At 48.9% G+C, this 24377-nt stretch overlaps 9 protein-coding genes across 9 annotated transcripts; 4 read left to right on the top strand and 5 right to left on the bottom strand.

The window, feature by feature from the left end:
* Positions 1-605: 605 nt before the first annotated feature.
* BJ212DRAFT_1261057 (Alpha/Beta hydrolase protein) lies at positions 606-3048 on the bottom strand (the record flags this gene model as incomplete). Its single annotated transcript, XM_041330158.1, has 6 exons — positions 606-1024; positions 1080-1277; positions 1333-1536; positions 1587-2573; positions 2626-2904; positions 2955-3048. The coding sequence occupies 6 exons, from the start codon at positions 3046-3048 to the stop codon at positions 606-608; spliced, it is 2181 nt and encodes a 726-aa protein (XP_041198638.1).
* A 1881-nt stretch (positions 3049-4929) lies between these two features.
* Positions 4930-5660, top strand: BJ212DRAFT_555212 (uncharacterized protein). The gene is made up of 3 exons (XM_041343497.1): positions 4930-5187; positions 5253-5424; positions 5487-5660. The coding sequence occupies exons 1-3, from the start codon at positions 5073-5075 to the stop codon at positions 5503-5505; spliced, it is 306 nt and encodes a 101-aa protein (XP_041198639.1). The 5' UTR covers positions 4930-5072; the 3' UTR covers positions 5506-5660.
* A 1867-nt stretch (positions 5661-7527) lies between these two features.
* BJ212DRAFT_1444524 (isoprenoid synthase domain-containing protein) lies at positions 7528-8602 on the bottom strand (the record flags this gene model as incomplete). Its single annotated transcript, XM_041337970.1, has 3 exons — positions 7528-7854; positions 7885-8200; positions 8256-8602. The coding sequence occupies 3 exons, from the start codon at positions 8600-8602 to the stop codon at positions 7528-7530; spliced, it is 990 nt and encodes a 329-aa protein (XP_041198640.1).
* Positions 8603-11378: 2776 nt separating this feature from the next.
* Positions 11379-12862, top strand: BJ212DRAFT_1524718 (uncharacterized protein; the record flags this gene model as incomplete). The annotated part of the gene is made up of 3 exons (XM_041341723.1): positions 11379-11854; positions 11904-12256; positions 12318-12862. Exons 1-3 carry the CDS (start codon positions 11523-11525, stop codon positions 12860-12862), a joined length of 1230 nt encoding a protein of 409 aa, XP_041198641.1. The 5' UTR covers positions 11379-11522.
* A 601-nt stretch (positions 12863-13463) lies between these two features.
* BJ212DRAFT_555385 (uncharacterized protein) lies at positions 13464-14897 on the top strand. Its single transcript, XM_041343498.1, has one exon. The coding sequence runs from the start codon at positions 13794-13796 to the stop codon at positions 14688-14690; it is 897 nt and encodes a 298-aa protein (XP_041198642.1). The 5' UTR covers positions 13464-13793; the 3' UTR covers positions 14691-14897.
* A 1-nt stretch (position 14898) lies between these two features.
* On the top strand, positions 14899-15943 carry BJ212DRAFT_555386 (small ubiquitin-related modifier). Its single transcript, XM_041343499.1, has 5 exons — positions 14899-15120; positions 15201-15313; positions 15418-15485; positions 15542-15565; positions 15637-15943. Exons 1-5 carry the CDS (start codon positions 15046-15048, stop codon positions 15681-15683), a joined length of 327 nt encoding a protein of 108 aa, XP_041198643.1. The 5' UTR covers positions 14899-15045; the 3' UTR covers positions 15684-15943.
* Positions 15944-16494: 551 nt separating this feature from the next.
* BJ212DRAFT_1476216 (uncharacterized protein) lies at positions 16495-19836 on the bottom strand (the record flags this gene model as incomplete). Its single annotated transcript, XM_041339339.1, has 6 exons — positions 16495-17005; positions 17038-17787; positions 17850-18509; positions 18563-18965; positions 19015-19175; positions 19232-19836. 6 exons carry the CDS (start codon positions 19834-19836, stop codon positions 16495-16497), a joined length of 3090 nt encoding a protein of 1029 aa, XP_041198644.1.
* Positions 19837-20565: 729 nt separating this feature from the next.
* BJ212DRAFT_1295972 (uncharacterized protein) lies at positions 20566-21503 on the bottom strand (the record flags this gene model as incomplete). Its single annotated transcript, XM_041332381.1, has 3 exons — positions 20566-21250; positions 21303-21357; positions 21416-21503. The coding sequence occupies 3 exons, from the start codon at positions 21501-21503 to the stop codon at positions 20566-20568; spliced, it is 828 nt and encodes a 275-aa protein (XP_041198645.1).
* Positions 21504-22993: 1490 nt separating this feature from the next.
* On the bottom strand, positions 22994-23984 carry BJ212DRAFT_1295973 (uncharacterized protein; the record flags this gene model as incomplete). The annotated part of the gene is made up of 2 exons (XM_041332382.1): positions 22994-23743; positions 23796-23984. 2 exons carry the CDS (start codon positions 23982-23984, stop codon positions 22994-22996), a joined length of 939 nt encoding a protein of 312 aa, XP_041198646.1.
* Between the last annotated feature and the right edge of the window lie 393 nt (positions 23985-24377).

A 24377-nucleotide genomic window follows, 5' to 3' on the forward strand; every position in this document is an offset into this window, starting at 1 on the left:
GATGGGTTTCTCGTGGGCTGCTGTCAGCCTGTTGACGAACTTTTGACTTAATTTGACAACACTACAGTGCCTGGGTAAGCCTGTCTTTTCTTCTTGTCTTCCGAGTCCGAGTTGCTGGTGTACTTGCTTTCGCCAGTGCATGGAACAATTAACATGATACGTGCAGGAGGGCCTGAAGGAGTGCTATAATTGAGGGTCGTGATCACGCTGTCTCGTCGTCCAAATAATGAAGATGCTTCGTAAGTGAGATGTCGAATAAATTAGGCTATTAACGGGGGCTATATTGTGGATTTCGTGACAATCTTGATGTTTGCGAGATATTTGGAACACTTCTAGTTTTTCCAACCCCCGGGAATACTCCGACACATTGGCTCGCTCAGACGCTCTGGTGCGAAGGAAAATAGGAAACATATTTTGAGGATGGACGAGTATAACAGAGCAGTCGGTACCAAGTAACACCATACACGGAATGGGGTGAACACGCGAAGCACTTTCAACCCGAACACCAAACTACATAAATGTATCCTCCTTGCTCACGTCCCGCATCCCACATGCCGCCCATATAACAGCAGCCTTTAAACCCTCCACATCTTTATTCGTGCCCATCAGTCAGCTGGGTTTTGCCCCAGCTTCTTAAACCAATCCCTCCCAGCCTCCCACGAAACCCTCGCCGCCTCAACCCCATCAAGCGGATGCGTCTCCCCCTTAAACCATAACATCTCCACTCTCCTCTCCCTGCCTTTGAGCGCATGATAAAATCTCAACCCCTGCGCCGGTACCACACGCAAGTCGTCTTCTCCAATCAATAACAACACAGGCGCGCGTACATTGTCAACGTGCGCGATAGGCGATGCTTCAAACATTTTTTGGAATGTAGCAGGCATCATGAGCGAGTCCGGGGTAAATTGGAGCCCGAGTTCAGCATATGCCCAGTCGGGGATGTCAGACGCTGTTAGTTCGCCTACGCTAGTTACGGGGTTGCGCATCACTGCTGCATTGAATAGGGTTGGGTATTGGCCAATCACTGTGCATCAGTGTCGATGTGAAAAGTGTTTTTTTCTGGAGAAGGGAAGTCTTACAGTGCGCAGCGAGAAAACCACCGTGGCTTCCACCTTGAACAACTTGTCGTCCATGCTCTGAGATACCGAGTCGTACGAGCTCGTTGACACTCTCTACGACGTCTTGTACGTCCATTGTTCCACAGTGCCCAAGAAGTTTTTGGATATATTTTTCGCCGAATCCCATGGAGCCGGTATAGTTGGGAAGGGAGAGAGTATCTGCGAGCATGCTTGCCGTAAGCGGTCAGTAGTCGCGAAGTTGGAATGGACTTACATCCTTCTAAAGCCAGTGCAGCAGTAGCAGGGTAGAATGATGTTGTCGATGATGCATGTGGTCCTCCATGTGGAATGGTAATGCAGATGGGTTTCGGGCCAGGTCTCGTGGAAGCTTTCTTCGACTGGATAATAAGAGTCTCTGTTGGAGGACGCGCACCGATGGGTATAATCGAAGCAGTGAGATCGCGGAGTGCGTTTTCAGCTAAAAGGCATGATGAGACTTGGCAAGAATTCAAATTGACTTGAACGTACTCGCGAAAGATATTGTTGGCTTATCTAGGACTTTCCAATTGAGGTTGTCGCGTGGATCAAAGTATCCTAGTAATACCTCGGATGGGGTAGTAGGCGTGCTCCTTGAACAGATGAAGCACGTCTTGTTGTCTGTGGTATGGAAGTCCCAACTATACAAGGGTTCGCCATCTCGCATTTTTGTCTCGTCTGAAATCGCTCCTGATTCTGTATCGATGAAGAGGATTGTCGCACGAGAGCGCCATAAGGAGTGGAGCACGATGTATGTACGATTTCCACGACGTAAAAACGGACTGGAGGGCATGTTATAATTGGGATATAGGCCTGGAAAGTCGTTTTCGGAGGTAGGCTCCATCACGGTGTCCACGAGGACCTTGTTGGTGCCTGTGGCTAGGTCACGAGATTCCAGGGAAACGCAGGATGCGTGGGGACCACCGACGGGATTTGAGAACCAGAAGAGTTTAGTGGGCGTATGACCATCATCGTATAACACACGAGGTGAGCGGCAAGACCGTTCTGACGGAGTCAGCTTCAATGCGTTACACAATATTTTGGTGCCAAAAGGTGTCCCTTGCACGGTTACTGACTCGGGGAGCTTAATCTCCCATATGCCCATGGGACGATTGAAGCACCATTTGACCCCCAGCAGTCGACCGTCTTTGGTGTGTTCGTGTCCACTGGCATAGATGACATCTTCCGTCGCAAAAGTAGCTTGGCCAAAAAGGACGGGTACTTGGGCAGGCTGTGCCAACGAAAGGGCAACGAGCAACATGTCCTGCTTAGCAGCCCTGGTGAAGTCTGTGGATCTTGTCCAGCGGAATAGAAAAATGGTCGATCTTTTCCTGGCGCGAGATGGTTCACCAAAGTGCGGGGTGAATCTGAATTTAGGGTAAGGATCATCTGAAGCATTATCATCGCTGTTGATGTTTGCTTCGGCGGTGTATAGAAGGGATGTTTCCGATGGGGAGAAGGAGAGCGAGGATGTGAAATCTGACATCTGATTCGCAAGTATTTCGGGACGTTCGTGGATTATTGAACTCACCATCGGTATGGAAAGCATCATGGTACTTGGTAACATCCAAGGAAGCCTCCACCTGGGCGCCAGCCCAGATTTCAACGAAACGCTTCGTACTTGTGCCATTAGCAACCTCTCGGAGGATTGCCTGACGAGACTTGGAAGGAGATGTTGTAAACGCCTTAACTTCAGAGGAATCATGGGAGGTCGTCTGATTATCAGAAGTGATGCCCCTGGGAAAAGTCTTGGTGAGGGATCGTGTAATGTTGCGCTCGTGATCGCGAACAGAATAAGTGACGCGTGCAACTGTGCGGGTGTCTATCATCAATCTCTGATTATATTGATAGCCTACGCACCATCGTTGCCAACGAAATCAGCAGACACAGGAAGAGGTAACTCTGCTAGTTCCGTGTAAAACGTTGATGGACCAGTGTGTTGAAGTAAGGACATGTCAGTAGTTGTACTTGTATGATTCTGACGTTTCACAGATGACCGCTTGGATAAGCTGAGAGTGGGAGGACGAGAGATGTGCTTAGCACGTGTCCACTGCAACCTAAAGAACCTCAAATCGGTTGAAAACAAATTGACGGGATTGAATAGAAGGTAAGAAGACATGAACATGATACCAGGATATGCACTACAGCTAAATGCACTCTAGAAATTTAGAGACACGCCTGCTTATTACACCGCACTTGAGAACGTTATGAAGGTGGAGGAGAACAAGACCCTACCGGAAAATGCCGCAACAGATTTGTAACGTCAAGTTGAATCGTCGACACTGGCAAGTTGACAACTTGTGTCCAGCAGGGTTTAAACACATGTTACGCCTCGTCCTCCAGCTCAACTTTGTCTGACATGGACGAGCTATATAGGTCCTGTCGAGTTTGTTGTGTTTCGTGAGATTCGTGATATGATCTATTGGTTCAAAGGTTGGCATTAGCCCTATTGCATGCTGTCCTTTATAAAACAGGTGAGCTGTCAGCGTGCGATGCTTTATTATTGACCAGCAGGGATTGTTAGCACAGTTGAAATGTTCGTAATGATTATTGAATGCTGTCAGGACCGTGAAAAGTTCGGCAATTTCTCGCAACTACATCGTAGTCCTCTTCCATCTGGTCGTCCCTAGTACTGAAGATTATCATTGGGCGTTTGAAAGCGCATCTCAAGCGGACACTGGTTCCAAAGGCTAGGTGATGGAGGTCCAAGCCATCGCAGAACACCAGTCGCAACCTCAACTCATCATGCATTTGGAATAGGTTATGATCTTATCGTTCTGATTGAATGGGGGTTTTCAGTGTATTTTTGCTTTGCCGAAGGTAAAGTATACATTCTTGCATCTCGCTACATGCACCGATCCTGTATCGCCATTGAATGGACATGGGCGTGGAAGTGATGGAGGGAGATACCGTAGGCTGTCCGGCGGTTAGGAAGAGAAGGCACTAGGATCTACTAAGTAATGTCAGGAATTACTTAGTGAGGGGTGGATCAACTCGTGAGTCGTGATATTGGAAATATCAAGACGGTTTCGTCCATGTATTCCACAGCCGATATCAGCAACATCTATTTAACGTCTTCGGAAAATGCTTCCTGTCCCCCCAGCCACTGACCTGGATACTTGTATGCCATGGCTAGTGGCAAAGTCATGCGGGCACCGAACATCGCTCTATCGAGTGTTTATGTGTGTATGGTCAGTGAGCGCATCCCAGCAAGTGTGAATTGAATGAATAAATCATCATCACATATCAACGTTCGCCGAACTATACCAAAAGGACTCGTGCCACGAGTGCGTCCGTCACATTATTGGTGTTGTTGGCAAAACTCGGTAGTTTTGCCAACCGGTTCGGCAAAACTGGTTGTGCCCGGTCCTCGGTAGAACTCACGCAAAAGGGGGTAGCAAAACTTGGTAGAACTCCAGGGTATCCGAGACTCAGAGGTGTAATTTAAATCTCTGATAACATGGTTTGAATTCAAGAGAACATGCAAGACGACACTCCTAAAGTAAGATGGTGCATGCTGGAGGGTGCCCCCTTGCATCACTGATAACGACAATTTCGAGTGCCTGGAACAAATTGACAACAGCTCACATCGTTACTACTGAAAATGGCATCAGACATTGCAGTGACACTGGTAACTCATCAGGTGCTCGGAAGGAATGCTCTTGATTTTGACAAGTTGGACCAGGTCGAACAAGGAATGATACCACAGACTGTTCTAGATGAGGTTGAGATGGGTGAGGGTAACGGCTGGGATGAGGTAACATCATTAGGAATGTCGTACACATACTAATAGCCTACAATTAACCTAGCTAAGCGCTTAGAGTTTTGCCCCCCACACTACACATTATTGAAGGCCTTCGAGAAAAATATGACACGATGCGTGAGCTGGCAAATTGCCAAACTATTTGGCTGCGCCCTATACTATTCGTGTATAAAAGCCAACGTACTTGATTCAGAAAACACTATCAAGTTTCAGCCATGAAATTCACTTCACTCCGGGTCACCTCTGTAATGATCGCTGTCACAGCAACGGCTGGCATGGCTGTCGTATCCAACGGCGATGGGCCAGACATACCCTGTTCTCCTTACACAGGTGAATACTTTTGCAGCCTACATGCAGACCATAGATCACATGCTCATGGCCATCCACCTATAAAGGGGGGTGCTCGGGGGGCATCAAAAGTTACAACAATGGCAACGCTTTCGGGTATGTTTGCGGACCTAACGGACACGTAACGGCCTGGTATCCATGCTCATGCCCAACTTGCTGTGGAGTAGTCACGGGCTATGGGATGCTTGATCCCGGATGTATCACAAAACCAGAGTCTGAGTGAGCCTTTCTTTTCTCGTTGTCTCCTGAGTTCGAGTTGCTGATGTGCTTGCTTTCGCCAGCATGGAACAATTAGCATGATACATGCAAGAGGGCGTGAAAAGTGCTATAATTGAGAGTCATGATCACGCTGTCTCATTGTCCAAAGAATGAAGACGTTTTGTAAGTGTGATGTCGAATAAACTAGGCGATAGACGGGGGCCACATTGTGTGGCTTTTATGACAATCTCGATGTTTGGAACACTTCTAGTTTTTCCGTCCCCCCAGGCCGGGAGTACCCCGACACACCAGCTCACTCTGACGCTTTGGTGCGAAGGAAAATAGGAAATATATTTCAGGGATGGGCGAGTATAACACTGCAGTCGGTACGAAATAATACTATATACGGGATATGGCGAACAAGCGAGGTGCTTTTCAGCTTAATTCCAGCCCGGACACCACGCAAACATATCCTCATTGCTCTCATCCCGCATCCCACACGCGGCCCACGCAACAGCAGCATTTAAATCCTCCACATTATCATTATTCGTGCCCATATATTACCATCAGTCAGCTGAGTTTTGCCCCAGCTTCTTACACCAATCCCTCCCAGCCTCCCATGAAACCCTCGCTGCCTCAACCCCATCAAGCAGATGCATCTCCTCCTTGAACAAGAGGACGAGTCTATTGTGGCCCTAGGACCATCTGGTATGTCTGTGCCTCCTTAATGAAAGGTTGTCTCTCTTATTACTTTTCGTTTTGTTCGTCCCAGGCGCTCGTGCATGTCCTCAAAAACCTGTTACACAATCAACTATCTCCCCCTTCGAACAACTCCAATCTGAGATCTAAGACCCAAGGCTAGGTATACACTCAATGAATTACTAACTATACACTCGATATCGTGGTCTACGTAAGGTTCTCTGACGTCTTCGCAAGTCAATTTACTGGAATAACAAAGAGCTAAAAATATCGATTTAATCAACTGCGTGGAACGGAGAGAGCAAGATTGAGTGGACCGAATGAGCGCGTCCCAGCAAGACGACTGGCTGCACCATCATAATGAATGCGGTACCGTATTGCTCTCATTCGTTTCCTCAGCGTCCAACATCACGAGCTACATCGACCAGGTAATAAATTTGCATCTTGTCTGTACAGCAGCATATCTAATTTCAAACCAAGCTCCGACTTTCTTTCAGCGTCTTCTGCACAAGCACTGGACGAACTACCGGACGGAACCGAGTTCCCATCAGAAACTGCAGGCTCGCATGATGCTGCTACCTTACTTTCCCGCCTCTGCCTCCCCAAGGTCACTTCAGTGATGACATACCTTTTCCAGTCCACGCCTCTCCTCCAGTCCAGCTTCCGGACGGAATCCGAGACCCTCCACAAACCATCAACTCGCGTGACATAGCTCCATCCCCATCCCCATCATTTCCTCCTCAAGGCTCAGGCTCCGTCCTCAAATAGCCGCTGCTTCAGCGTCCACTCCGGTTCTAGCCTCACCTCCAAAGTCATTTTTGAAGCGCTGTCCTATGCTCAATAGGTCTGCAGTGTCTGTAGACTCTAAGCAGTGGAATTTCCCGCGCATCACGTAGTACGCAACACTCCACTCTGTTAAAGCATGCGCATATTCTGAATTTGATACTTAGGCGGTGCAGGCACCGGAGTGTCGAACACCAAGCAGGCCCTCATGCATTAGTATGTCTATGAGTCTGCTCTTCATCTCCGGTATGATCTTAGTAGACTCTTGGCTGTGACCTTCAGGCTCACCCCTCTTTCTATTGCGTTGTCCCCCCTGCCTATGTAGTCTGGCTGCAACACCTGTATCATTGACTGCTGTTGGTCGTACGTTGGCAGTCACAGGTGTCCATAGGAAATTCACTTGATACGAAAGTAGACGCAGACAGAAGGAAAGTGATAGGCAAGGTAAATTCGAACGCGGTGGCTGTCTTACCGCAGAAACTATGCATTTAGCTACCTAGTCGACAATGAACATACTATAATACGGCTACTAACTGAAAACGGGGGACCCACTGAATGATGCATGGCACCTTCACACTCCCAGTCATTTGAAGATCGAAATACACCCAACATGTACACAAAACTTGTACGTATACATGAACATTAATCCAAGACAGGCACAAACACCCATCCAAACGCCCTAACCTCATTCCCCTTCGTCCCCAAATACCTCTCCGTCTCATACAGCCAATTCACACTCCCAGCAATACAATCCCGTAACCCCTTTACATACCGCCTGGCGTCGTCATTCATCACAGCACACGCAGCGAACTGGCGCTCAGTAACCAAGAATGCATCTGCGCTCTGCTTCACGAGCGTGCCTACATACGCAAGCGCACTCCCGAACGAACAATTCCGATCTTTCATTAGGACGGTAACGATGTTGAGTTTTGAGCTTGGGGTCATGCCTTTTGCACATGAGATAGCGTCCTAGAACCGATATTAATCCTAAGTATATACATATTGTTTCACGCAAGCACGTACCTCGGACCAAGCTATAAGATCACAAGCCTGGTCTGTCAACTGCTTCAACACCGGATGCGAAGACGCCCGTTCTGGGAGGTCCAATCCCCCTGCGTACTCGATCAGGTGAAACACCATCCTCAAACCTGACGCGTTTCTTCGTAGGTCGACATATGTCTCCAAATCCGGGATACACGTCGAATTCAGGGAATGAAGACGCCGCCTTGCATCGTGATACGCACGCATAGATCGATGAAAACGCATGTACCACGCTGGGCTTTTGTACGCGACGCGACTGAGTCGGTCGGATATTCTTCGTGCGTGTTGTCAGCGAAATCAACTGTCATTGGACCGTTATGGGAACTCACAGATCAATCATCCCGTTCTCATTTTCATTTTTATTCTCATCACCACCACCATCCCGCTCCCACCCCTGCTCCTGCTCAAAAACCAACAAACTCAAAAAATCCACTGCCAACCTCAGCTGAGTCAAATCCGCACCAGGATAGCACAAAGCAGCCCACAACCCAACTTTCATTCCTTTCCACTCCAGCTTCAACCCTACCTCGCGCAACCACGCCTCGCTCGCTCGAGATACGGACCTACAATGCCGATTGACACGTAATTCAAAGGGCGCGCATGAAGAGAGGAGGTCGGGGAGTTGGACGCTTACTGTGTGCGAACAGGCAGGAGTTAGTGGTGGTGAGTCGGACATTGCATTCGCGTTGTGGGTCCTTGTTGAATGACAGGGTGAAACACCAGCGTGAAGGTGACTTGGAAGCCCTGGGGCGAGGCTGATTTTGAAAGGCGCGACGGGCACGGGATACAACGTAATGATCCGACACGAGCGCTTGCTTATATTAGACGTACAATAGAAGAAGACGAAGCATGGTGTCCGTTGATCGGCGCCCATGGCCGTAAGCTTGAGGCAGGTGACTACCCATGGAACGGGACGTTTGAGAAGACCATTGTTCTCCCCTTCAAGGCTGCTGACTTGTCTAACCTCGCCAGAGTTGTTAACACTCAAAGCTACGGCCACTGCAAGATGTAGTGACAGTACACGTGTCCAGTGTCTCAGCCAACGTTGCAATCCGTTGGATACGTTCTGATTTTCCCTGAGTGCTAAATCCTTGTCGCCTTACAACCGAGTCCCGACAGGTTCTGATCCCCCCCAAGCATCGAGTTCTTGCTGTAGGAAAAGGAGGCACACGACCAGAGTGATTGATCCAAGGAATTTAATTCAATTCATCAACACCCCTCACGCACATCAAGTCATCACCTATACTAGGCGCCGCTGAACTCAGTCTTGGGGATGATGTCTGTATTCCTGTAGCAAGGGAGACACGCTTGTGTCACGGTCGGCACCCTCCGTTCTCTCATTCTTAACAATGACGCTGGCGTTCCCCACGATCCCATCCTCCATCATCTCGTGCTGAAAACTGTGGGACCCCCTTTGTGAGATGCGGGCACAACGAAAGACCTCATTTTGGGGTCTCTCGCCGCACTCAGAGGTTCGTCATCATTCAGTTAGCGTGCTGATCACCTTCATGAATCATTATATTTTCAGGACATCAAGGACTCGTGGAGCAATGCATTCTTCATCAAGACATGAGTCCAGGCAATTTTTTCGGTGGTTCTGATCATGCTAAAGGTTGGAAGGGGTTTGTCGCAGATCTCGAACTCGCTTCAGTGGCACAGCCAGAGACTGAAACCACAGTCTCATTGCATCCGCTCTCCCCCTTCGCAGGTCAGCTGAATACTAGAGGCGTCTCTCTGGAGGAAACTGTCCCCTCGGTGAAGATCAAAGTGTATCTACTTTGCAACTTGCCTGTTTCCACTAAACATTATCTTCAGGGTACTGCTTTGTTTATGACCGAGGAACTTGTATCCATGATGCTTCTCCCGGACAAGTCCAAGAAGGAAATTTGACCGGCACACATTAAACGCGGGGTACACCATGACCTGGAGTCTTTCATTCTTGTTGTTTTCTATTCGGTCATGAAACGTGGTCTGGAGCGTCGACTCTGGGATAAGGATCCAGGCAATGAATCTCAGATCCAACAACTTTACTGTACTTTGTTCGGTGGCCATACTATTCGGATAATTCGACAAGATTTCTCAATGAGAGCGGTCCCCCTTGTGTATCTTTTTAGATGTCCTGGATTCGCCAATGGAGCAACTACTTTATGGTTGTTGGAGGCTTTTGAAAATCCAGCGGCCCTCCAACTTTCCCAAAAATGAATGTAGGCTGAAAGTTGATCAAAAGATGCAATGGGAGAGTGGTTCGGAGGATCTGAAGGTGATCACTTCTGTGCAGTTGTACCATGTCTATGACGTGGCGGTCTGCGAGCTTTCAGAAGTTAACTAGGATAATAGAATAATTTTGTCGTCAAAGAATAGAGGCCTTGTATGTCCATGCGCTAGTATGGCGCAACTTTATGATCTGGATATGTGAACTTCAGAAATGGATTTCTTCATCAGTGTTTGCGTTTGCCACACAAAATTATTTATTACAGGGTCCTGTGCATCATCCTGCAAAGGCGGGAGTGAGGACCGCTGGAACAAGATCATTACAATAGATGTAGGGGTGATGTTCGATACACTCGCTTTCGAATGATAGCTCTCCCTCCACCGACACATAAAAGTTGCCTCAGTCGCCCCCAATGTTTCCGAAGTGAACAGTACTAGAAGCAGTTGTAAGTAGTTTCACGGAATGATGGCCCAACTCTACTTACAATGGTGGTCCATCCTACCCTAGATGGACAACATGTTATTTCCCCATCCTTCCTATGAACGACAGGATGAGCATTCACGTTCCGAAGACGTATAATAGAGGCTGGTTTAGAAGGAGATTGACATGCGTATTTGGACTCGATGACTTTGGCGAGCAATGGAATAAATGAATACTGCCCCCTGCCTTAATGCATTAAGAATCCGAGACATGATGATGAGGCTGGCGATTCCACTCAATTTCGAACGCGCAAAACAAAGTACTCACCCCCGCTGCGGCAGGACAAGACCCAGATCATGGCATGCTCAAAGCACAAAGATATTCCACGGGAAAGCACAGCGCTGTCGAGGGGGACGTAGAAGGAGTACCCTGTGGCAGTCATGTATTAGGCTCAAAACTTCAAATGACAGGACCATGGGATGGTAGAGAGTGAGCTCTCTTAGGACAACTTATACAGAATTTACCGGAGCGTACACGTACTGCTCTTGTCCTCTGGCCCAACCTAGTCTAAACAGCGGGACTGATTGCGCACGAGGTAGTATGAGGAAGTTTGGTGTCAGAGTCCAGAATCCGAGACTGAATTGGAGTCATAATATATAAGAAAAACGGTACTGCGCGCAAGCCTGCAGGAGGATTGCAACCCAAGGATTTCTAGAATCTGAAGTGCAGCGCGGAGGTTTGCAGTGAGTGTCGCCCAAGTTGTGAGTTATGTAAAATGAAATTACATACCGGTCACGTTTGATGTGCACAGCCTCCCATGCAGGCTCGTTTGATCCTCGTTGCAATTGGAAATATTGTTATCCGAATATTTCTCCTAGACCTCATCATTCGCCACAGCGCGCTGCAACGCTTCCTCGTCGTTGAGCACGACCTAATCCATCATACGTTGTCGTATATCTAACTGATGACGGTCCACCGTCCTCCAGACTCTCGTCTCCTTTCCAACCTCATAGCACACGAAAAGGAGTACACGAAACATTTATCCGCTCTTTTCCCCATATCACATGCTGCTCTCGCATCTCTTTCTGCATTCGCGGCTGCCTCACCTTCGGCTATTCCTAGTAGTTCTTCAGTCTCCCTAGCACAAACTATTGGCACCATTGTTGATGTCCTCTCCGGCGCGGACGATGCTCTTCAGCTGTACAATCAGGCGGTTGAGAACTGGCGCGACCAACTCGGCCACTTGATAAAACTCGAGGAAGACATAGCAGCTATTCTCCGTGACAGGGAAATTCTGTGCGTCTTAACTCTTTCTCTACCAGCTCTCCGTTAACCTTCATTTCAGAATAACTCGGCTCATCAAAGTTTCCAAATCCTCCAAGACCACACGGGATCCTCGCTCATCACTCGTTCTACCATCTGGTTCTACCTCATTTACATCTCTCCCTTCCACCAATTCTACGTTACATGGCTCTTCGAACACCAAACTTTTGCAAGCTCAAGAGGAGCTACGCGCATGCGAGAATCATTTGGCTACCAAAGAGCTGGAATTGGAGGCACTTCGGATTAGCATAGCTAGAGAAGGTCTCGGTGCTCGCTGTCGGGCTCTTATTGATTGTGGGTGGGCTTGGGGTGAAATGGGCAAGGAGGGTCTTCGGGCGTTACAGAGTCTTAATGCTCCAAGTCCTGATGGTAAAGGTATGATACTTTACCGCTTTTTCCCCCGATCACCCATTCATAAACGCGTATCCAGTTCCAGAACCGCCCTTGTCGTCATTTCCGTTGCATTCGCATTCGCCCTCCACGTCCATTACTCCCAAACAAAAACCTTTACGTTCTCCCGCGCTGCCTTCTCATGTTGCACAGGGCCCACTATCATACTCCTCCGACATTTCCTCCCTCACGCCTTCTCAAAGTGCATCCCAACAGCACGATTGGCCCTCTCGTGGAACTAGCCAAGAAGGCGCGGTTCCTGATCATCCTAGCTCCAATGGTCATGAAGAGGTGACAATCAATATCCCTCCTGCGCACGCCATCTCAGAACTTACCATGCCCACTGGTGTCCCTTCCCCGTCCCCTCTCAGAGCCCCCTTATCTGAGAGTTCGACAGACCTCGAGGCTCATCCCCTCCCACGTGGCAGTAGCACACAACGAATCCGCCGTCCATTATCCAAACGCATCACCGAGGTAGACGAAAATGAGTACAGGGAGAAGCCTGCTCTCGTAGCAGACTCCTTCACATCCCTAACGGTGCTCGCAATGCAGACGATAGCAGTGAAGATGGGGAGACTCAAGGTCCCTTAGAGGTCGTCGAGAACGATCCATTCAAACAATTGAAGCGTCTTTCACTCCGTCACGAAGTATCTCCAGACGCTGTTGAGCGCACACCCGAGCGTAACGGTAAACAGCGGGAGCGTAAACCATCCATGAGTTTTTTCGGCTCTCTGCGTGGTCTATTCAAGATCTCGCACAAGGACCAAACTCGTGCGGAATGGAGTGACACTACAGAATCCCCGCATGCGAGTCCAAGCAACAAAGGGAAGAAGGGCTGGTCTACGCGAACAGATGCAAACATGAAGGCTTCCAGATCTCGAGACAGCTCAGAGTCTGAGTCTGAGAAAATACTTAAATCCCCCCTGCCTTCAGGAGGTGCGAAGTTGCGCAAGGGGCGGTCACAGATGACAGCTCTTGCATCATCTAGTGGATGGCAGACGGACGGACCCCCTTCTGCAAGTCCACGCACAAGCGTCAGGCGGAAAAAGAAGAAGTCAGTTGCGGAGCTCAAGGGCAAGGACGGCGGATATACAGATGGCGAGCTTGACGCAAATGATTCAGTTCCTTCGAGCCTCCCATCTCGGAACCAGTCGGAGGTTGTTACCCGACGTTCGTCTGTAAAGCGGCAGACAACCCCAACCTCCAACCCCAGGCTCAACCGCTCGACCTTTCACGTGCCTCCTCACTCTCAACGCGAAATAGCGTCAGGTCGGCTCCAAATCAGCCAGCAGTCAAGCCGCAACATCGCAGAGCAACTACAGACCTCTCCGGGAATATTGATAACATCAATGGGGAAGCGCCTTGTGAAGGTTATCCGCGGCGATCAGCCTCCCTCACATATGGTGCTGCACCTCAACACCTAGGGGATTCTTCTGGTCCTGCGAGATCGAAACCCAAGCGTACACCCAAAGCAGGGACAGTCCATCCTCTCCCAGCAAAAGGCAGCACCAGTGTGAGTCTTATGAGCATCGTTGAGGATGTCGCACAACAGAATCGCAACGGCCGGGGTGCTACAGCCACAGGCTCATCGAGTCCAGGCACAACGAAACTTGAGGTCCCGCGTGCCCCTATACCAGGTGTGCCTACCAATGCTACGTGGTCCCCAAAACTTTCAGATGATCGGCTTCCTGTCCGTTCAGGATCATTGGACATTCCCCGCGCACCGGGAACAGCGAAACCCAAATACGAAACCCCGCCTCGTCGCTCGTCTATTGGAAAGGGGAGTAGTCCAGCTGCAGCTACTGGAAGCCTTTCCAAACAGACCTCCCGACCAGCTGTGTCGCCCCTTCGTTCGGCTCTTCGAAATTCTAGTCGTACACCATCACCCAGCCCAGCTCAATTATCAGAGATACGGAAGCGAGAAACTGATGTGCGCGTTGAGGAGGATGATGAACCTCGTGGAAGGACAGAGCAACCCGGGGAGTGCACTCCAAGACCAGCTCGGCCTAGGCAGGCTAGTGAACTGAATGATATTTCGATAAGAGATTCAGTTTCGATGACATCAATATCATCGTATAGAACGGCAGAGGAAAGTCCTATCGAGGGGGGGTCAACTCCCCCGGCTCCGCAACATGATACCGAGTCATCCACGATCTCCACTGAAACACCGACAAGACAAAAGAGTGTTCGGGTATCTCTTCAGCCGACATTCTCCCCTACTCCGCCTGCCCTGGAAGATGATGAAGCTCATGGCCGCTACCCCTGGAGCTCAACGAAGAAGGACCGTGACCACCACGATGGATCCAGCGAACCTGTCATATGGCAAGACTCAAGTGACGAAGACGAGGAGTATAGTCGCGCACGGAAACTGCTTAGTAGAGCCGGTAAGAGAGATAAGGGGAAGAAAAAGAATGTATAGCCTGTGGTCGAACTTGAAGGCGGTCGTTTGGCCCTTGATCAATATTTATTCCTTATCATCTTCGGCGATTCATACACGGTCCTTGGTTGATTGTTACATACTTCTCATATAATTTTTCTATCAGTTTGGTTTTACAGTCGAGCCTTTACTTTACATATTCTGAATACATAGACTGGATCATCGTACATGCTGATTAGGTAAAGAAGCGGTACAAACACCGACAATCTCTGCTCGCCGTCCCGTCCTCACAAATCTCTCCTTGTCTTCGTCACTTCCTCACTGAGTTTATCTCACCCACGTTATCCGCGTTTCCCAATCTTTATTCACGTTATTTGTACAATTTTTACTCGCCACCATGGCTGAAGAGCAGCAAAATTCCCAAGGACAGGAAGAATTTAAGCTTGAGGAAAACGCGCCAATTAATGTCAAGGTACGAAAATCGATGGCATCGCATCGATTGACGCGACTTCCCATCTCACAACGGATCGCAAATCTGATCTTCTCCCCTAGGTTGTAAGCTCAACTGGGGACGAGGTTTTCTTCAAAATCAAGCGCAACACCAAGTTGAGCAAGCTTCAAGGCGCTTATGCTACTAAAGTCGGCAAGGATGTGGGCAGCATTCGGTGAGTAAAATTTTCCAATTTGTCTTTTTAGAAGTTGGGCAGGTTGTTGTTCTTGGTGGTGTAAACTATGTTGGTTCCCTATGTGCTGAACGACCCTTAATCAGATTTTTGTACGACGGATCGAGAATCAACGACGATGATACGCCTGCAAGCCTCGACATGGAGGACAATGGTGAGTCTTTTTACTTTGTCTTATATTTGTCTGTTTCTGAAATTACTCCTATCTAGATACGATTGATGTGATGGTAGAACGTGCGCACTCTTCCAGTTTCTTCGTTACTTTCCTAATTTTTGATCTCATTATCCTCCTTTTGGATATGCAGAGGTTGGCGGTTCATCTCCTGCATATTTGTACAGTCGTCGCCCATAATTGTAACACTACCGTTTATTCGCTTTCCTTGTCAATCTCACGAGCATTCATATGCATCGACCGATACCTTTTGGATGACGCATCGCTTAGTGCTTGGCTCTGTCGAGTAATGCGTTCATTTCTCTCAATCAAATCCCTCGTCGCCCGCTCAGCGTCCTGTTGTTGGGTGCTGTAATATATGTCTGCAGTGCTGCAGAATCTATACTCGCTCTAAACACCAAGTATGCTTATCTGGCTGATGGTGTGCTTGTTGATCCCGTTGACCACGGGATCATCAGCCCTCGGCACGGATCACAACTGTGCATGTCGGCATGCTATCGAAATAAGGTGTGTACCTTGATCTGCTTACCTTGTGTGCCACTCGTGAAGTTTACACGACAAAGCAATCCAAAAGCCTAATGTACTCCACGTCATATTGAGTAGATTGTCACTCTTAGGGAGTATCAGCGTGGACTACGTACTTGACATGTAGTACAATCAGGGCACTAGCTCAGAAAACCAGCATACATTGTTATCAAGTATGCTCGTCATTAAGCGCCGTAGAATATATACCCTGCCCGAAGTCGAACAGTTATTACAGGCTTTTACAATGCTTTTAGATGTAAAAGTCCGAATCCATGAGGATGACATTGAGCTAGATAGAACAAGAGTAGCAACGGTAGTAGAATTAAACGGTCTCGCGCGGGAATAAGTGTGAAATGTAACTCCAGTGATGAATTATAAAATGAAGAATTGTCAAGTTGCGGGTCATGATGTGAATAGATGATATCAGATAAGTAACATGCAAAAAAAGTGAGAAAACACGGAATGCTCATGCAGGTCTCCACTCAGTGCCTGGTCTGTCAACCATGTGCAACACTTCTTGCCAGCTTGCCGGGGGTTCACTAGACACTGAAGTGCCTCCCATTGTAGCAGGCGCTGTTATGAACGATTGAGCCGCGGTACTGATGTCGGGTCGGCTATCATCGCTTTGCCCCCCATACGGCCGCCTGGGGATATCTAATCGCTCGACCTCTCGCTCGCGGGAAGTAGGACGAGCAGTAAGATGAGAGGTAGTGGCCTCCGAAGGTGCAGAAATAGAGGGGGTGTAGATAGAGGGGTTCGAGGAAGCCTCCCTCAGACGAGACCCGGAGCTTTGTCCCACAGGTGGCTTCACCCCGAAAGTATAATTCTCGTTGCTGCTGTGAACTCCCTCTGACCCGCTACGTGAGCGAGAGTCGGATGAGAACGCCATGTCCTCCTCAAGACGAGCCATAGACGAATTTGCACGAGAGCGCATGGACTGGACAAGATCCAACGATGATCGTGAGGCGGCTCCGATACTGTGTATGAGTGACTGTGTCCGCGAACGAACAGCTGAACCAGCACGGGAACTCGACGAACCAGATCGAGAGCCAGATCGAGAACGTCCAGATTGTGAACGTCCAGAATCTGAGCGATGACCACGACGACGACGGCTGCTGACCATCGAAGATTTCGGGCTGCGAGGACCAACTCCGAGGAGACCAACACTATCCTCGCCCTCCGCGGCTTCATGGGTCCTTCAGGCACAGGCTGCTCCATCATCTGAGGCTCATCATCCTGGTCTTCTGCCTCTTCCTCTTCCTCATCACCATCATCCTCTGCTTCATCATCATCGTCAACCTCCTCACTAAGGAAGGACTCATAACCGCCCCCACCAAAAGTCTCCGTATGGTCGCTGTCGACACGACTTCTGGTAGGAGTAGTGTACACGATCGAGGGAGATGATAACACTGGAACAGTTCCTGCACGAGCGCGACCACGACCTGGTTGGGGGTGACGAGGGGGCATAGGTATCGGGCTACCATATCCAGAACTAGGACTGGACAAGCCCGAGCTCATGCCGTGCGAACTGGGAGACTCAGATGAGGTATCACGATTGCCGGTGGATTGTGTAGAATTTGATGTTCGCGACTCCGTTGAGCGGGTATTCGTCGATGGATGTGTCCTAGGAGTTGAGTGTGTACCAGCCGCTGAAGAAACTGAACCTCCACGGGTAGGACGGCGAAGTTGGAATGGGTAACGAGATGATACCGGCTGTCCAAGACTGGACATCGAACCGGAGGTGCGTGGCGGAGCTTCGCTGTTATCTTCGACCTCGATCTCGATCTCAACCTCGGCCCCGGCCCGGCCTCCTCTTCTGACTCCTCTTCTTCATCATTATGATCATCCTCTTCATCATCTTGTGCTGGACGTTCCGAGCCACTGGTGGGTGGTGATCTACGTTTTTCCTTCCTGGAACCAGGGGAAGGCGGGAAGGGAATTTGATCTTTAGACGATACTTGGGCACCATACCCAGCGAACGGATACGGAAGCTTGAGCAGGGGTGCAGAAGGACCGGTCATCTCCTTGTCCTTCGATGATCTCTTTACAACTTTGGGGATGATCTCAGACAGCTCCGGTGGAGGCGCTGGCGCCTCACCAGACTCCTCTCTTGGATAGGCAAAAAGATCATCTGAAAGCGCACCGCGCCTTGCTAGTGGTGGCACAGAAGGTAAACCGACAGCCGCAAGCACCTGCTCGACTTCAAACGGTGGGGAGGTTTCCAAGCCTAGTGGTCCTGATTCCTCCTTCTTTTCGGCACCAGACCACCGTGCAGGAGGCTTCACCGTCAAGCAAAAATCATAGGCTTCTTGGATACGTAGACGCGTACAAATTCTCCAGCTCCACGGGAGAGCATCCGCTTCAGAGGCACCATCGCTGTTGTAGTTGGACACTGACTTTTCGTGATCTTCTTCCTCCCATCTGAAACGCGGCCCACAGAGTCCGGCACAGCCATGGCCGCTAAGAATCCACAGACCAATCCTGTTCATGTTTTTTTTAAAAAAACAAAAATATATTAGGCTGTGATCGCTCACCAGCTGAGGAGTAGCACAAGGACACGCCACGCCGTCCAAGCGGCATTGGCAATAAGAACGCCACGGGCGTAAGCCGTTAGTGTGCCATCAGATGCACTAAAATAAGTTCCATCGCGACGATTGAAGCCAGCTTCGAGCATAGCAACATAATCAGGAGAAGCGGATGTAAATGTGAGCAGTAAAGCTAGGGAGAGTCCCGCTCGAGGTAGTAGAAGCGCAACAGTGGGCAGGTTCTGTGAGTAAAACCAGAACGTTTCCGCAATGCCATCACGAAGACTACCATTTTCGCCGAAGAAAGCCGAGAAGCGGATGTACTGCATGAAGCAGAAGTTCGTGTATGACGTCATGGAAGCGAGGTTGAAAGCAGCTGAAGAAAGATATAATGGCGTGATGAGTGGTCGCTCTATATCGTTTTCAGTGTCGCATATAATTTGTTGAAAGATAGTACTCACTAGCACGCCATCGGCGCCAGAAGGAGTAGACAAGTTCATATAGAACAAAAACCGTAGTAATCCAAGCCAGCCAACAAGCTATGTACGCTGCAGCACCGAGCTCCCAATTCTTGCCCGAACCTGGCACGCCTGGTGCGGAGGGATTAGGAAACCTGGCGATCCTGCGGAATGATAAAATTAGACTGCCTATTAATCCTTAAACGAGATAAAAACTTACTGCAAGATTATAAATACAGCGTTGAAGTCGAAGAATGTTTGCACAGGAATGTGGTAAAAAGTCATGAAAGGAAGCAAGTAAAAGTAAAGACGAGTTAGGGCAGAAGGGTTCCGAAGCAGTTCCGGGTGAAGACCAGATGACCGAAACTTGGGTGGTTGAGAGTGCTCCTGTGTTTTAACTGTTGGTAGCACTAGAGTTTCGCTCAAACCAGTAGTCGTAGCACGCGACCAGACTCGAGGACGTAGAGGGTTGCTCTGTGGAGTCTGGTCTGTAATATCCCGGCGATTATACGGATTAGCGCTAGCCTGCGCATTGTCCTGGAGGCTCACAACACGTACGGAACGTGGTGTAGCCTTTCGACCACCCGAGAACGTCTCGGGTGGAGGAGGCTCGAACATTCCAACGGAGGAGTGGAAAGTTGATGCTGGTGCAGGCGGCGGAGGCCTCCTTGGGAGCCATGAGGGATAACCCTCTGAACCTTCTGATATTCTCGGATGAGTAGAAGAAGACGGGCGTTCAGAGACGTAGCCTCTGTTTGGGGAATCCCCATGCGCAGATGCGCTTAGAGGAGAATCGGAAGACGTGCTGGGCTGCAGTCGTGACATATCGTTAATAAAATGAAAATATCATGCAATGGATGAAATAATAAGCGAGTTCGTGAAGACGTAGCAGAATATAAGTTGGTGTCGCGTTAGAGAACTTATTTTTTTTGTGGATAGTTGAATAATAGAAAATGGAGAGGATGCGAGTAAGATGGAAAGCAAGATGTAGAGCGGGATGTCAAGATAAAAGTCTCCAAGGACGATGTACCAGAGAGATCTAAAGGAACAGGCAAGCCTCGTGTTCCAAGTCCACGATTAAGAGCCTCGTGTCTTTCCCTTTCGTATATAGTGAACCAAAAGGTGGGAAGAAGGCGCGCGCAAAACCAACATGCGCGCTGCCCTGAAAAACTAAATATCCTGCCCCCCAAAAAAGGAAACCGAACAAGAATGCTTCCGCTTACCAGATCCTTACGGAAACAAATCGGACCTTAGTGACGGCTTGCCAACCTTCTGAATGAAAGGAAAAGAACGTTGGGGAACAAGAGGACGAGTAAAGCTTTCGCTGAAAGTACCGGCAGCTGCCTGCGCTGCGAGAAACGAGTGACTATGAATCAAGCTAGTGATAGTGATGGTGGTAAGGGAGAGAGTTGTGTATTCGTGTGTTTTCCTATGTCACTCAAATGTCACCATCGTCGTTAGGCGGGAAACATGAAGAACAACAGAGACAATGATAACGTAGTTTGTACTTCACTACAGGTGTTTAATCTAATCAATATAATTACTACAGTAACTTTAACACCGAGGCCGGTTTTCCCTCGAAGTAAAATGTAAGACATCGGAACCCTCTCCATACACTTCTTCCCAGTCGAAGTCGCTCTGCTGATTCTCCTTACCAAACGCTTCCAAGAGCTTCGCAGCTTCCTCTCCGCCACAAATTATTGCGTGATCCGAGTCACAGAACTTCCCCCTGGCCCCCTGGCCGTATATACGCGAGTTATCCCTGGAAAGAAATGTGCCGATATGACGGAACGTGAGACTGATGCGCTCTCCGTTCATGAATTGTTCCTCTGCGGACTTCAAATGGATCGGACGTCTGTCATGGTTAATTGCGTGCAACCATTTCGCATTCGTGTCGAGACCAAGAACGAACATTGAATTATGAGGTAGCGGAATTTTCTGTGATGGCCGTGGGGTAGCACTGTCACCCGCTTGTTGCACCCCATCTCGTTTCAAGCGAAGTGTCATCACTCGCTGAGCGCCTAGGCTGACGTTAACTATCTTCGATCCACGCACAACATCGATTGTCTTGTCAGAGTGCTCTGAGATGTAGTCCGCACCACTACGGTAGTGTTGGATTAAGACATGGTTCACGGGGTGACCAAGAACATTCTCCACATGCTCGCGGATGGTAGCTACCGTTGGGGAAAACTGCCGAAGCAGAGGCGACTCATCTGCAGGATGTCGGTAAATCGGGAAACTGAAGTTGAATAAAATCAGCTGATCGAAAATGCGGCGGCGATAGAAGGCACCTTCCATCATCTGCGATCTCCCCCTCGACCGCCACGCGCCTCGGTACCTCACCACCTGAACGCCCAACCATGTCAGAGCTTGGGCAACACAAGTTGGTGGAAGGAGGACATACCACGATGATACATCACATTCCAATCAACCTCGTCTATCATCTGCTTGAACGCTATGTCGCATAATTCAGGGGGAAGCACGTCAAGCATGAGGCTAGTGTCCCCTTCTCCAATCTTGTCACCCACACCAAGACTTGAGGGCGGTGTCTGTTTCCTGAAACCGAGAATGACTGACTTTCCTCAGTTCCTATTATGCGAACACGTACATCTCTATTGTGACCCTCGAAGTGTTTGAGACAAGGTGCTGGTGGCGGTCTGATTGGGAGGAGATATGAATGCTCGATCAGAGGTTACCCGATGTGCTGACTTGCAAGAGATGATCTAGACTTTAGTGATGTATGAACGTACGCAGACTGACTTCTCTATAGCAGCTCTCGAACTTCAAGTCGTGATTCAAGCAATAATTATGATAAATTATAAAATACAAATAAAATACACGATGATATTTTATTATGTAATATTATATGCTCGAAAGTTAGCTGGAATATAGACAACAACGCGAAAGTGTCATTTCAAGTATCCCCAATTGTGTGTAGGCCAGAGCGCCCGTTGTACTTGTTGCTTTGTGGTGCTTGCCAGGAACTTTAATATCCATGTTATATTCGAGGTACTTTTTATTCTCTTTTTGAATCCATGTTTATTGTCCGTGGGGCAGACTGTGATGGACAATATGAATATGTATATTCAGGGTACTTGCATCACAGGTTGCTGTCCTCACGGCAATAAATATTCACGAGGGATTGTGACGCTGATGAGCGCCGAGCCACGATAATATGGAGCGTGCTGCGTGCCTGCGGTACTCATAAAACGGGGTCCATAACTAATATCGATTTTGCGGAAAGACGCGAAAGGGCGGTAAGTACGTTAGTTAGAACTTGAAGATCAGTAAACATCGGTCTACTGTAATCGGAACCGGAGGGTATAAATATATAGGTCAGTCATTTTATATACTTCAATTGTTGATGCCGATCAGCCGCGCCTACTACATCACTCATGCTTCAGCCTGGACTGTCTCAAGGTTCGTAGGAGTTCCGCGAAAGCATCCAGAGGCCACACGCGGGCATTTAATCGGTTCAATCACATCCGGACATCGCCGGTGACGATAGTACAAGTTGCATCTGTCCAAGAATAACCTGCGCGCTTGTCACTTCACGCGAGGTATGAGTTGGGTTGGCGATCCCCTCATAGATGGGATATTTATTCGCCTAACAAGTGATGGGGGGTTTGCATGGTAAAGCTTACCGATTATCATGCAACTCCGTTCGGCAATTCGATTATGATCGGCCAATGATCGACGTCGATGAACGGATATCACGTGTCTGTTTGACTATTTTCACTTTGGAAAGTAAATAGAACGAAAAAACATTACAAGGAACATTACAAGGAACACGGAGTACAGCTAACTAGTAATGCTACAATCTCCGGAGATACCTCATCCAAGCAAGTAAAAAATATCAGTAATACAGTCACAAATATTACTTTGTGATGTGTAATGGCAATTATTGTCAAAAAAAAGGTGAACGGCAGGGAGTGACGCGGTGAGTATCGCTGCGGGGCTATTCATATCAACATAGCATAATTTAGGACAATACGCGCTGGGGCGTACGGGTGGAAGTCGGTTGAAAGGAGGAGGATGGCTTCTGCATGTCTGCAGGATTACCAGCTGGGTATTGTTGGGGCGGCCGACCATTGATTAAAACAGGGGGCTGGTTCAGCGTTGGTGCCAAAGACGCTGCAATTTGCTGCTCCAACCGTCGCTTTTTGGTTCGCGGTGAAACGTCCCCATCCTGCACCTCTTGGTCATCAGTGGCACCACGCTTTTTCTCTACATTCCCGCCAAACTCAAAAGGCGCCCTAAACCGGGAGAAGGGTCTGGCAATTGTCGCTAGCATTTGTTCTGCGGTAATCTCTTGAAATCTCGTTCTCCACGTCTTAGCAAGCGCATCCCGCTTGGGTTTGGGAAGGTTGTACGCGCGCCATGGGTAATGTGGTCGTTTGTCGTAGGCTTCAAGCGCTTCCCTGTCTTTATTACTCCACCGCTCCTCCTCCTCCTCCCTCTTAAGCCAGCCAATATCAAGCAAGCGACGCGTTATTTTCCCTGGAAGACATGGTCGCATCATAGTGGGGTGCAAAATTACGGTCTCGTACGTGTTCCACGCCTGTAGTGGATCAAAGAGCTCGGCAGCGCGCTGCGGAATGGGAACGGCCTCGTGGCCAAAATCGCGAACTTTAATTCCCATTTTCTGGATTTCTTCTACAATTTCCTCTTGTGTAAGGTCCAGCGGGATAATTTCGGTGGGGGCAGGAGACGGAGCTGATGAGCGAGAAGGCTACACGCAGGTAATCAAAATTTGCTACTTCTACAATCGGTGGGTGACTCACTGGTTCTTGGGGCTCCGACGAGGGTTCGGTAGACAACACCGGTGTTGGGATGTCGAGTGTGGTCTCACTTTGGGTTTGTCCACCAAACGATGCGTCCTGACTAGACTCTCCTATATGCTGAGAGCCTGTACGAGGGATTGCGTGCTCCGACGTAGGAGCAGCGTACTGAATCAGATCACTGGCGGGCATATTTGTTCGGTCGAAGTCGAGTTCAAAGGAGTCGTGTGCTTGGGAGGACAGCATCGTAAATGATACGAAACCAGGCGAATTTAATGTCCAGGAAGTGTGGACACTTTATACCTCCACAAGACTCGGTGTGATGAACTCAATTGTGTTGTCGTCAATGTCAAATTGTCAATGGCAGAATTTCTGTGGCAACTGCCAAGCGGCAATTCCCGGCAGCTTTAGAGGTGCACAGGTGAACAAACAACAAAAGATGATAGTAGAGTCTGTCCTTAGAGAGGTCAAGCTAAGCCCTGAAGCCTGATTGACAATTACCTTGGTCTCACTTTTATTTTATCGAGCGGAAATAGTGCAGTTTGAGCAAATTTTTGGTACCCCTAATTAATGACTACTGGACGC

Source organism: Suillus subaureus, assembly GCF_016647635.1.
Source record: "Suillus subaureus strain MN1 chromosome Unknown BJ212scaffold_3, whole genome shotgun sequence".
NCBI classification, from domain to species: Eukaryota; Fungi; Basidiomycota; class Agaricomycetes; order Boletales; family Suillaceae; genus Suillus; species Suillus subaureus.